Source organism: Leuresthes tenuis, unplaced genomic scaffold, assembly GCF_036924035.1.
Source record: "Leuresthes tenuis unplaced genomic scaffold, fLeuTen1.0.hap1 SCAF_4, whole genome shotgun sequence".
In the NCBI taxonomy this organism is placed as follows: Eukaryota; Metazoa; Chordata; class Actinopteri; order Atheriniformes; family Atherinopsidae; genus Leuresthes; species Leuresthes tenuis.
The window spans coordinates 3,238,711-3,251,340 of NW_027325358.1; the positions used below are offsets into that span (position 1 = coordinate 3,238,711).

The 12,630-nt window shown below is 43.8% G+C and overlaps 1 protein-coding gene across 18 annotated transcripts in view; it reads right to left on the bottom strand.

Annotated features, from left to right (window-relative positions):
• The window catches only part of LOC140305303 (regulating synaptic membrane exocytosis protein 1-like), a 91,452-nt gene that overhangs the window by 36,418 nt on the left and 42,404 nt on the right, over nt 1-12,630 (bottom strand). For all 18 annotated transcript variants that reach the window (XM_072384093.1, XM_072384101.1, XM_072384097.1 and 15 more), the window contains 2 exons: nt 8,917-9,212; nt 7,656-8,545 (listed from right to left, as the gene is read on the bottom strand). In XM_072384093.1, the coding sequence (XP_072240194.1) occupies nt 7,656-8,545; nt 8,917-9,212 (1,186 nt within the window). The remainder of the gene's footprint in view (nt 1-7,655; nt 8,546-8,916; nt 9,213-12,630) is intronic.

The window sequence follows — 12,630 nt, forward strand, 5'->3', positions numbered from 1 at the left end:
TGTGGCAGTTTACCAGACATAGTTTAAAGAGAGCCATACTCCATCAGGACAAAAACTGAGCAATGAAAAGGTGCAACATTTTGGTGAGGCCCAGATCCAACAGGGGTGAAGGGAAAGGGCTGAAACACCTGCACACGTGCACACACTTAGTTCTCTCACAATAACTGCACGTGACTGGGTGACACACAACTGCTGCTTGACACCCACAAAATCAGTAACTTTTCATCCTGTAATTGACTTCTACCAGCTGGATAGCTTGTCAGTCAGCTCATTTTTTGGGAATTCACACAAAATTTCAACCTTAAAACACTGACTTATCAGATAACGGAGGCGTTGTTTGACAAACTGCTCAGATCCAACTGACCAGCTGCTGGTGTTAATCCTTAGAAACTTTGTGTGGATGAGTGGTGGATCATTAAAAACACTCCTAAGGTCAATTTGGAGACACTAATTAACCCAACATTCATGTTTATGGTCAGTGGGAGGAAGATGGAGTACCCGGGGAGAACCCACGCATACACAGGGAGAACATGCAAACTTCACACGGAAAAGCCCCAGCTGGGATTCAAACCAGGAACAGCTCGAACCACCACACCACAGCAGCTCAGAAACAGTTACAGAAAGGATAAAAACATCCATCACTCCTACAGCTGAAACACACCTACACTGCCAATATTAAGGGTGCCACGATTAGTCGATGTTGTAGACAAAAATCGATAACATAATTGGTCTCCGAAGTATTTAATTGTCGATAATTGTCTGTTACGTCATCACACGTCTTTTTCACGCTGTCGAGCTGAACATAATTTTTCGTACGGAGTGAGTCATCTCACTTCCTACCTATCTCCGCTTACAGACGCATGCGCATTACGGTAAATAATAGCGTCTGTAGAAACGCGGTGAAATGGCTGCGGCTGAATTATCGTCCTCTCGTCCAAAAGTGTCCAGGATCTGGGAGCATTTCACCCTCAACACCCAGAAAAAATAGATTACCTGCAAGTTTTGTAAAGCCAACCTCACGGGAGCACATCTGTCAGGCATGAACATTTGAAGAAGAAGCAGGTTGGAGCTCTGGGAGACTCACCATGGTAAGATAGTTAGCTTGTTAGCGTAGTCTGCTAGCTATAAATAAGCGGAGTTGTCTTGAATTTTAACATTAAAGTGCAACATTAAAATGGTATTATTCAACTTCACAGTCCAAAGTTACAACCAGGCTTTATTCTTTTTCACTTGTTCACTTTTTGGTATTGATTTGACTGTTGGTGCATTACTGTTAGCACGTTTATTAGCATTTACAGTGAATGTTAAAAGTCAAGATGAAATATGGCTTGAATGTATCCTTTTTCAGTTTTAGATTGTTTTAATTAGTAATTAACCGATTAGTCGATTAATAATTAATAATCGATTACTAGTCGACGCTCAAAATAGTCGTTAGTTGCAGCCCTGGCGAAAATACAAATTTTATATGGCTGTCACAGTACAGGTGAGTCTTTTCATGTCATAGTTTGGGTCTTGTCTTCTATTCAAATAGTCTGTTTTATTTTGCTTCCTGTGTTTGCTTTTAATCAGTCATTAAGGAGCAGAAGCTGGAAAAGTTTAATTCTCAGGCAACAAACTTGACTAAAGCCACTTCGTCCATGAGCCAAGGCTAAAAACTACTCACAAAATCAAACCAAATGGCCTGTCAAAAGCTTGTACCAGAGCCTGGCCAGACACAGACACACCAGTGACTGTGAATGTGTCCCAGAACTCATTAACACTGACAGATGGTCCAGTCAAATACAGGAACTAAGTGGCCCAGCATCATAGATTCACCACAGGAGGAAAACAACAGCAAGACAGGGATTCAAAAACCTTTGAAGAGCCTCTGTTTTCAAGTGAGGACAACAATTCAGTTGAAGTTTCTGGCAAAAGACAGCAGGACGGGGAAAGACAGAGCTCCCATTTAATGGTGGAAACTGTGGCACATGAGCAGTGCGGCCAGTCAGAAATGTGTTGTAGTGTTCACTCTGAACCAGGAGGAAGATGACAAGTTGCTTCACATGATCGTGAGCGATGGAGGAAAAAGTCTGGGCAGACTCCTGTGATGCTAATCTGAGTGTCCACTGGGAACGCTTAGGGAAGAAAACGCTGACTCAGCCGGTTAAACAGCTGAGTTGGTTTTGAACAGTGAGAATGTCAGCTGGATTATAAAAACTGAGCTCCTCTTCTAACTGATGCAACATCAGAGCTTCAGCTCTGTGCATGTTGTTATTGTTCTTTATGTGTATATCTATCTATCTATCTATCTATCTATCCATCCTTCCTTCCTTCCTTCCTTCCTTCCTTCCTTCCTTCCTTCCTTCTTTCTTTCTTTGGATCCAACTGATCCTGCTGCCCCCCACAGTCAGTGATGTCTGACACTTGGACTTTGTTCTGATGTTTCCCACTATCACAATCCTACTTAATCAAAAAAGCTCTTCTAGGAACCTGAGACCCGTTTGCATCTGTTTTAAGTGTACAAAGGTGGCAGGTTGACTGAGCTGGAAAAGCCTATCAAATTATCAGCTGAACGTTGCTCTGATGGAAGGATACAGCTCAAGGAAATCTGTGCTTTTGTACAAAAGGAACAAAATGCCACTCATACCTGCTTGATAGTACATACTTTATGATTATATCCAGCTTTACATGGAAATTTCATTGACTTTTGATGCCGTCCCAGACGTTTGGACTCCACTAAAGACTGATCTTTGTGTCCAAGTTTTGTACCCATCGAAAACCTTCAGACTACCCACAGTAGCCATGATTAGCACCGAGCTAACAGGTCTTTTCATAACTTGTCAACCAGATGTCGTGCCCTTGGATTGAGTAGAACAACATGTTCCTGCTCACTCTCTGGGGAACGTTAAAGGAATCCTGGTAAGTGCAAAGATATCTCAAACAGACGCATAATCGTGGCTGAAGTGCAGCAACATAGGATCCAGTGTCATCCCAACAACATAGTTCCTCTTACATTTACTCAGCACCATTATCACCTCACTGCTGTTCTTACACCAAGGCGATAACGCAATTACTCTGAAGCGCTCCTCAACTCCATATGACCTCACACACAGAGTTATTACAGGCGATGCGACTCAGTTTACTGGGAAGACTGGGAAACCACTGGGAACATGGTTTACAATAAGAGAACTCATCAGTCTTTTCCTGCATGAAAATGACATAAAAACATCACATAAATGAAAGTGGATTCAATTATTGGGGTCCATTTCTGTACTTAACCCATACATAAGGCTCACCCTCAATTATTGGGGTCCATTTCTATACTTAACCCATACATAAGGCTCACCCTCAATTATGGGGGTCCATTTCTGAACTTAACCCATACATAAGGCTCACCCTCAATTATTGGGGTCCATTTCTATACTTAACCTATACATAAGGCTCCCCCTCAATTATTGGGGTCCATTTCTATACTTAACCCATACAGAAGGCTCACCCTCAATTATGGGGGTCCATTTCTGAACTTAACCCATACATAAGGCTCACCCTCAATTATTGGGGTCCATTTCTATACTTAATCCTCAATTATTGGGGTCCATTTCTGTACTTAACCCATACATAAGGCTCACCCTCAATTATTGGACTCCATTTCTATACTTAACCCTCAATTATTGGGCTCCATTTCTATACTTAACCCTCAATTATTGGGCTCCATTTCTGTATTTAACCCATACATAAGGCTCACCCTCAATTATTGGGGTCCATTTCTATACTTAACCCTCAATTATTGGGGTCCATTTCTATACTTAACCCTCAATTATTGGGCTCCATTTCTATACTTAACCCTCAATTATTGGGCTCCATTTCTGTATTTAACCCATACATAAGGCGCACCTGATTATAAGGCGCAGTATTACCTAAAGTTCTCTGATTGGTTTATGGCTGCCAGCACACGTAGTGCATGTGTTATGTCCCTGTGTCAAGGGCCGACGGTCCAGGACAACATCGTCTGTGGTTTTTACACTTTATAAACTTATAAACTGCACATCGGTCTGCATCACCATCTCAGACTGAAGAACAGACTCACTGGGACATGGGCAGAAGCATTAATGACACGATTCAGTCGCTCAGTACGAGCTCCGTACAATCCTGGACCTGGATTCACGCCGAACGCAAAGCGAGCGACGGAAGTGGCCAGTTGCCGTTCTTTTCCAATGTCCGAGAGCGAAGAGGCGCGGCTAAAGTGAACGTGGCGGTGAGCGGCACGAAGGGAGGGGTTTAATGCCCGATGAATGCTCGGCGTTCCCCGCGGTAAATTCAAAATGGAGGTATCCGTGACAGATTTTGGAATCCGGTGCACTCATACAGAGCTCCGGATTATATGGCGCACGGACGTTTTTTGTGAAAATTTAAGGCTTTTAGGCGCTTTCTGGTGCGGAAAATACGGAAATCTATTTTACAACAATTTATCTGTTAAATGTGGTTTTACAGACGCATCAGATCCACCAACGCTATGAGGAAGGTCTCTGGAATAAGAAACAACAGCTGATTATCGCATTATCAGTCCAACACTCCAAATATCTGAACTATTATCTGATTTACAGAATAATAAAGCTCTCATTGAAGCACTCACAAGTGATCAATACATCCACTGGCTTTGAAAACAAAGTTAAAATTGAAATTGAACGTCATGATCAGGTATAACTGCGTAAGAGATGATGTGTGGCTCCCTGTTTCTCATCCAACCTCCTGCACTTCAGCATATTCCAGTGGGACAATCAGACAAAAGACGTGAAACATGCTGGAAGCAAATTGTACCGTCTGCAGTGTTTTCTGTCCTTTTAACCATTCCAACAAGCTATTTATTATACAGGAATATAGCTAAAATAATCAGATGACCACATAGGAGGTGGTTGTGAGTCTTAATCACGAATAAAAACAGCAAAAAACCTTGAAAAATCTCCCACGTTGATGAAAGTTTTTGATCAGAGGCCCAAACAACAGACATATGAGACACTGAGCTGAAACGACACCTGCAGCCACTGATTGATGATGACAAGAGATCATCACCAGACGTTTAGACCACGAGTCACCGGCTCCAAAGCTCTTACTCTGCTCCTCTCAGACACATTTAAGTGGTTCAACACGTGGACACAGAACCAGAAAACTGGAAAGGAAAACCGAGAAAAGGGTCTGGCAGAGAAAAGTGGAAAGCTGGAGTTATTAATACCACTGAGGGTAATCAGGTAAGTGGATGCAGGTGTGCTTATAGAAAACTGAGAGCGGGTGGTGAGAGGCAAGCTGGAGCCAAATCATTTCAAAAGTTTGACCCAAACAGAAACAAACGTTTAGCTTGAGGTACTGAGCGACCCACCGGGCAGCACAGCGGTCCAGTTAAATGTCATGTGATTAGTTCTCAGCACATCTGAGTGTGACAACGCAGCATTTATTTATTTATTAAGAGGAACTTTCACTGTTCATTATCATTCATAATAACCAGAGTATGAATTAAATGTTTAATTTTGTGATTAATCTTTGCCACAAAGTCCCAAACCCTCTTGTGGCAAAACTACATATAATGATAAAATAATATAATAAATTCAGATTAGCAAATAAACCTAATGCAGGGGAATCCTGGTGTCTGGGAAGTCTGACAGCAGAAAGAACCATAAACAGGAACTTTGAGCTACTTCTTCAGAACATGAACATGCACACACTCCTTCATTTCTTTGGCTCTTACACTTGATCCAGCCCTGACGTTAGCTGAAAACTTGGCATATCTCAGCATGGTGTGCAGTGTGTCCTTAAAACATTTGAGGAAACTGGACAAGTGGAGGACAAAAGAAGAAGTGTCAGGCCTAAAAAACTATCTACAGCAGATGAACAGGATCTGAATGTGATGTCCTTAAGAAAGAGGAAAAAATCCAGCTGTGACCTGACAGGACCTGAGAGATGCATCTGGACCTTCAGCTGATCCATCTACTGTTGGCCCAAGCCTCATCAGAAATGGTCTCCATGGAAGGGTGGCTGTCAAGAAGCCATTCTTAAGGAAGGGAAACAGGGAGAAAAGGCTGAGCTGTGCCAAATGACACAAGAAGTGGACTGAAAATCAGTGGCAACAGGTCTTATGGAGGGATGAATCCTCCCCAGAGCCCGGACCTCAACATTATTGAAGCAGTGTGGGATCATCTGACAGAGAACGGAACAAAAGGCAGCCCACATCCAAAGAAGAGCTTTGGGATGTCCTTCAAGAAGCCTGGAGAACTATTCCTGAAGACTCCTTAAAGAAATGACAGAAAGCTTGTCTCAGAGGGTTTGGGCTAAATATCTGCACCCATCACCTGTTTTTCTATGAAGAAATGAGGGTCGGTGCAAGACTTTCAGATACCAAACCCTCTCCGGGCCACTGATGTAATCTTCTGACGTCAGCACCAGTCTCATAGCATCTGATAATATGCAGCTTTTTCTTAATACAGAAAAAGTGTTTTAGACCTTTTTCCATCATCTAACCTGACCTGATGCATCGAGAATCAAACTTTATGAAACTTGTGCCAGAAAAGTCACAGGTGAGACCTCCTATTTTGAGGCCTTGTGAGCTAAAGAGTGTTTAAAAACAGCTAATAATACCAATCCACACCATCTATCCATTACCATCTATCGCTGATTTATCATAATCTGGATTAAAACATCTGGAACAGCCCCCTTCTGTTAGCAGCGAGAGCGATAAGATGGCAGAGCACAGATAACTCTACCTGCTGCCTCTTCAGCTCAAACACTCCTTTCAGCTTTGCTTTTATTATAGCAGGGAGCAGGAGAATCCAACAGCAAGAATGCAGCACGCAACCGCAAACGATTTCAGCTGGTGGTCCATGCTCGGTTGCTGCAGCTGGTTGTTTGAGAAGCATTACGTAGCCAGCGAGCCACTGACCTAATTCCACAAATCTGCTGGCCTAAATCACAGGGACTCTCCAAATAAATGAGAGCCGTCCTGAGAGCAGTGGGGTTTAGCCGCAGCATAGAGGTGTAGATGACACACACGGGTAGAAATTCACTGTTTGCTGGGTAGCTTCTTCACTTGTTGTATCGTTTTACAGTCCAAATATTGACTGTGAGTAAACTGGTATTGGACCACTGAGGCTATTTGTGACATTACTTTGAGGATAATATGTCTATGAAGTCAGGGAAGAGGATGTCACCATAGAAACATATCTACTATGAATTATCATTAAATGTAAACTGCATTAAGGTTAGCTTTCATCTAGTTACGGTTGAAACTGTGCCTTCTACCTCCAGTCATTCAGCTCAGTGTTTATCAGAGTTTGAGCTGCGGATCAGGCTATAATTGGCCACGAAGCCTGCTGCTGCTGTCAGCGGCACACTGGGTACACCTTAGACTCTTCAGCCATAGTCTTGACAGTGATGAGGGTGCAATGAATGCAAAGATTAAGTTAAGGTTCAGCGTGATTCAGCGAGACAGAACACATGTGGAAAGAGAGAATGACTGAGCTGGGTGCGGTCGCTGCAGCCCATTAACAAGCTTAGGTGAGAGGACAATGACAGCTGGGAGGAAAAGGAACAGCGTCTAATGTAAAGATGTATATGACAGTGGATAGCCTGCAAGTTCAAAGAGATTTAGCTCAGTAAGCTAGTGGAGCGTGTACATCTGTCTGACTGACCTTTCTCGCTGACGCTTTCCATGTCCACGTCCTCACAGCTGGTGTACTCGGGCGTGGAGCCGCCCTCCTCCTCTGAGCTGCTGATGGACATCTGCTTCTTGTTGATTCCGCGCTTGCTCTTGTATGAACGCGGAGGGGGCGGCCGCAAAGACTCCGACTGGTCCGAGCTCTGAGAGTCCTTCCTCAGCAGGTTATCCCCACCTTTGTCTCTCTGTGTCCGTGTTGTGCCAGGCTCTAGGCGGCCATTGTTCGGGCCCCGATCAGGAGGCACTAGTCCTCCAGGTTGGTGCCCTAATCTTACTCCACCTCCAGCAGGTGCCACCCCAATTCCCAGCCCTACGGTCCTATCCACAGAATAGACTTGGTGGTCCTTCAGGAAAGCCTTGCGGTCTCCCTCTCCACCTCCGCCCCGTCTGGCCAGACGGTTTTCAGGCACATCACCTGCACTGCCTCCCCCTCCTTCACCTGGCTCTAGCCCAACCTCATTGATCGCGAGATCACTGTGTCGTCGTTCATGCCGTACCTTGGACACCTTAGCATGCATGCGCATCTCCTGTTCTTCTTTCTGTGGTTTCACTGGATATCTCGCCAGGTTGGGATCACTCCGGTAACGATTCTGGAACTCCTCCTCGCGGCGCTGCTTCTCCCTCTGCTCGTCATCCCCTGGGCGTCTCCGGTGGTTCTCTGGACGTCCGAGGTTCTCGTTTCCATCCTCATAGTCCTGAGAATGGATCTTTTCCAGCCGCCGTCCATCTCCCAGCCTCCTGTCTCCAGGGCCCACTCGCTCGTCCAGGGATGACTGAGACTGAAGCTTGCCAGCAGGTCTGCGGCCACTGCCGCGTCCCATGCTGCCTCTTCCATTTTGTTCATGGAGGGAAAGTGGCCTTTTCCTAGATAAGAAAAGGAGTCAAAGTAAGTCGTTCAGTCTGAAGACACCACAGCATTTAAGAATGAGAAAAGTTGGGATTTTGCGAAAGATTTTGGATAGAAATGTCCCGTGTACCATATAATCTTCCTATATTTACAATTTATTCTTTGTTTAGTAACAAACAAATAGGAACAGCTACCCAGGATGAGACAGTGATGAATTCTTACCTAAATCACCCAAATAATGAAACAAAGGGATTGAATCAAAGACTGACCTTATTCACTGGTGAAGCTACAGCAAAGAAACAAATCTATGTAGGAACAGCTGCCTCAATAACTACACAACATAAAACGGGCCTGATGCCTCCGCCCATAGAATTCCTTAATGGATTACTTTTCTCTTGGTGGTTCGCTTTGGGAGCGAGAGCCTGGCATGGTGTCACCCCCCTTTGCAGCGCTGACCCCGGTGGGCAAATGCGTCCCGTCCGGCAGCCCTGTGTTGGTGCTTGAGGGCGGAGCTTGGGATCTGGAGCGGAGCAGCTTCCTGTCCCGTTGGGCCTCACCTCCCGTGGATGGGTCATTGAAGGAGGTGCCGAGGCTCCCGGGCCGTGCCCCTGACCCCGAAAACCATTCTCCTGATTTGGTGAGAATCTCCTGTTGCTTACGGCACAGGTTGCATACCCACATTACCTGGAGGGGTTGAAAGGACAGAAGTGTTGGCAGAATTAAAGCAGAAGGAGAGGAAATACCCAACACACAACTGTTTAGGCATGCCTGTGACTCAGTTTCCAACATATGCACAACACATTCGCTTTAAGAAGCACTCAGCTTCATTGATGTCTATCAAAGTACTTTTTTCAAGATGTCTTTTGGCTCACGGCAGCTGGTGCTCATGTCAACAACAAGATAATAAACATGCCTACTTTTCTTCTCCACTGACCTATAGCTGATTTGCATGATTTGATAATTATAATTAAAAATATATATAAATAATCTTTGCTTATGATACTGATGCAATAAAGATTATTTTAGGGATACAAACAATGCTGAAAACTACGAAGGAACACAAGGACATGGATACAAGTCCAGATGTGCTGTATTCATTATTTTACTCTCTCTGCACGAACAGGGGATCATTTATACATTTCATGCTTGAAAATTATACACAGAGCAGCTTGGAAAAGTGAGACTGATGATTCCAGAAGTTCTGAAAATGGCAAAATTAAATTGATCATCCTCAAATCAAACCTGCAGACAACATTGAATACTCACATGTGGCCATAGCTACTGAATATCACCTCACTTTGGCTGTACAAAAACAGGATTTATCTCCCTCCGCATTTATAATCCCACCGTTTTATTCTGCAGAAAATAAATCCTGAGAAGCGAGGGAACACAGCCGTACTCCCCTGCAGAACCTTTGCAAAACAAAACGCCTCTTGGCTTTTGGAAACCCGTAAATGTTACTCCTTGACAGCAAGTTGGATACACTGTTAGCAGTCAGTTTAGCGGTTAGCCTTCAGAGCGTCCCAGCACATTCATCATGGCCTGATTGAATCCTAGTTGGCGCATGTCCAGACTAATCTAAAGTAAATCAGCTGCCCACACGGCCCACAGCTGTCAGGCAGCCTCCCAGCCTCACACTACAGTCTCTTTCTCTCTCTGTCTTTCTCCTCTTCAGCTGAGGGGCCGCAGATTAGCAGTGACCAGTAATCCTTTCAGCTCTTCTCCATTATTCAACTCATCGACTGACAAAACCCGCTCACAATCCATAACTTCTAACCTCTGGACCCACCCCCCATTACTTCACTGTCACCCTCAGCGTGAGCTACACGGGTTAGAATTTAACCCTGGATGTTCCTGCTCATACTAACGAAAGCACCAGCTGTTCCCCTAAAACTTCAGCCAGTCAGTCCTTCACATCTGGATACAGTTGAATTAACTCTTTGTTTTTTACTGGTGCTTATTATGGCATCTATTTACATAAATCTCTAAGTTTATATCTTATTTGGAAAAAATGCCACCTGGTTTAAAGGAATTAGATAAAAACTGGGAAACAAGTTATTCATCCCAAACTGATGCATCTCCTCGTTTCTTCAATAATCCTGTTCGAAATCAATCACTTTAAGAAAATATCTGACTCTGTTTCATAAAAGTCAAACTTCTGCTCTGTATTAAGCAAATAAAACTGTTAAAGTTGGTTTAAGAACTGTCCAGATGTGTGATTAAAAGCTGGTGAACCATCATCCTCAAGGAAGAAATGTGTTCAGAAGGAAATCTTGAATTATTATGATCACAGATCCTTTAAACTATCTGTGAAACGTTCAATAGTGAAAGTAAACGAATGTCCACACAACGCACAGAACTCGAGGAACTACGACTAAACAGCTGAGCAGCCGTAAGAAATCACTTCTCCTTCATTTTCTTGGTTAGTTGCCTGAAAAAGCAAAAGCAGCATCTTGGAGTTGAATTTTTCATTTCGATTAAAGTACAGGAAGAGTCTTTATTATTGTTAATGTACTTTAAATCATCATTTAGCATCAAAATGCAAGGATGTTTAAGCACTTAGCAGGCACTTTTATCCAAAGCGACTTACAGTAGGCAGATAGGGTAAGGGGGCCTTGCCTAAGGACCCCTACTGGAGGTAGTACCTTTCATGCAGGGGATTTGAACCAAGGTCACCCACATGAAAGGTGGCAATGATACCACTATACTATCCAGGATCATGTCAGTGTTATAAACATGGGCACAAAACAAGGCCATCATCATCTATAGGGTGCTTTGCTTTGGTCGCTACAGAGAAGTGATCCAAAGGCTTAATTCCTGAACAATATTCTCACACAGAAGAATGCACATCAGCTGTTTAAGTCTGTGTCCTCGACTCAAACAGAGACGTTAAAGGCAGCTCTCATTATCTAATAACATGCCTTCATGATTTAGTTATGTGCTTCAAAGCCTGCACCACAGATGGGGGGGAGGGTAGCAGAAAGAAGTTATAGAACACATCTGAAAATGCACAAACACACACACGCATACAAAGGACATAATACATTTAATCCTTCACCGGAGTGATTGCACGCTGTGTTCCTAGATAGCCTGAAAGATACTGTAGTGGGAATTAAGTGTGAGTGTGTGTCTGTGTGGGGACGCCACAGTGTTTATGCACAACAGATGAAAAAGCTCCCGCCGATAGCGTGTGTGACACATGTTAGCGGTGGCGCTAACGGACTGGACCAACTGGCGCATGATGTGAGACCCTCCAATCAGCTCCGTCCGTCCGTCCAGCAGCACCTCGGGTTCGTGTCTCCGCCTCACTGCATGCGGCAGAGTGACGGTGCGTCCGTGTGCACGTGTGCTACAGTACGTATATGTGGGACATTTGTGAAAGCCTCTTGCCTTGAAGAGAGTGGCGTGGGCGACTGCCTGTAGGCGAGATGCGTGCATGTGTGTGTGCAGAGAATAAGTGGTGCCATTTCTGTCATGTAATAATGTCAACCCCCTTCTGCCTAAAAATGTGCTTCTCCATGGTAACCAAATCAGCACTAAGCAGCTTGTGTGTGTGTCAGCAGTAAATGACAATGGAAAAAAAAAAAGCTGAAATACTTTATCTTAATCTCTTTAATTAGCCTGCCCTCCTCTCCTTTTACCTTTTTGTTTCTCATTTCTTTTTACATTTTCTGTCATTTCTCTCCTTTCTGCTTCTTATTTATTTGTTTCCTTCCTTTCTTTTTAATCTTTTTCATTGAATTTCCCTTTCACCTACCTTTACTTCTTTTTCTTTACTTCCTTTTTCATTTCTCTCCTGTTGTTCACATCCTTTTCCCCCCTTTTCTTTTATTTCTATTTCATTTTCTCATATCATGTCATCTCTTGTCTCAGTTTATTTAATTTCCTCTCCTTATTCCCCTTTCTTCCTTTACTTCCTGTTTCTTTTTGATTCCTCTTTGCTCCTTCTGTATTTTTGCTTCCTTTCCTTCCCTCCCATTTAGTCTTCTTTCTCTTGCTCTCATTCTTTCCTCCATCAGTTTCTTCTCTCTTTATCTTCTGAGTTTCTACCCTGTTCCCTTGTCTCTTTACTTTTACATTTCTGTCCCGTCTTTTCCTGTCT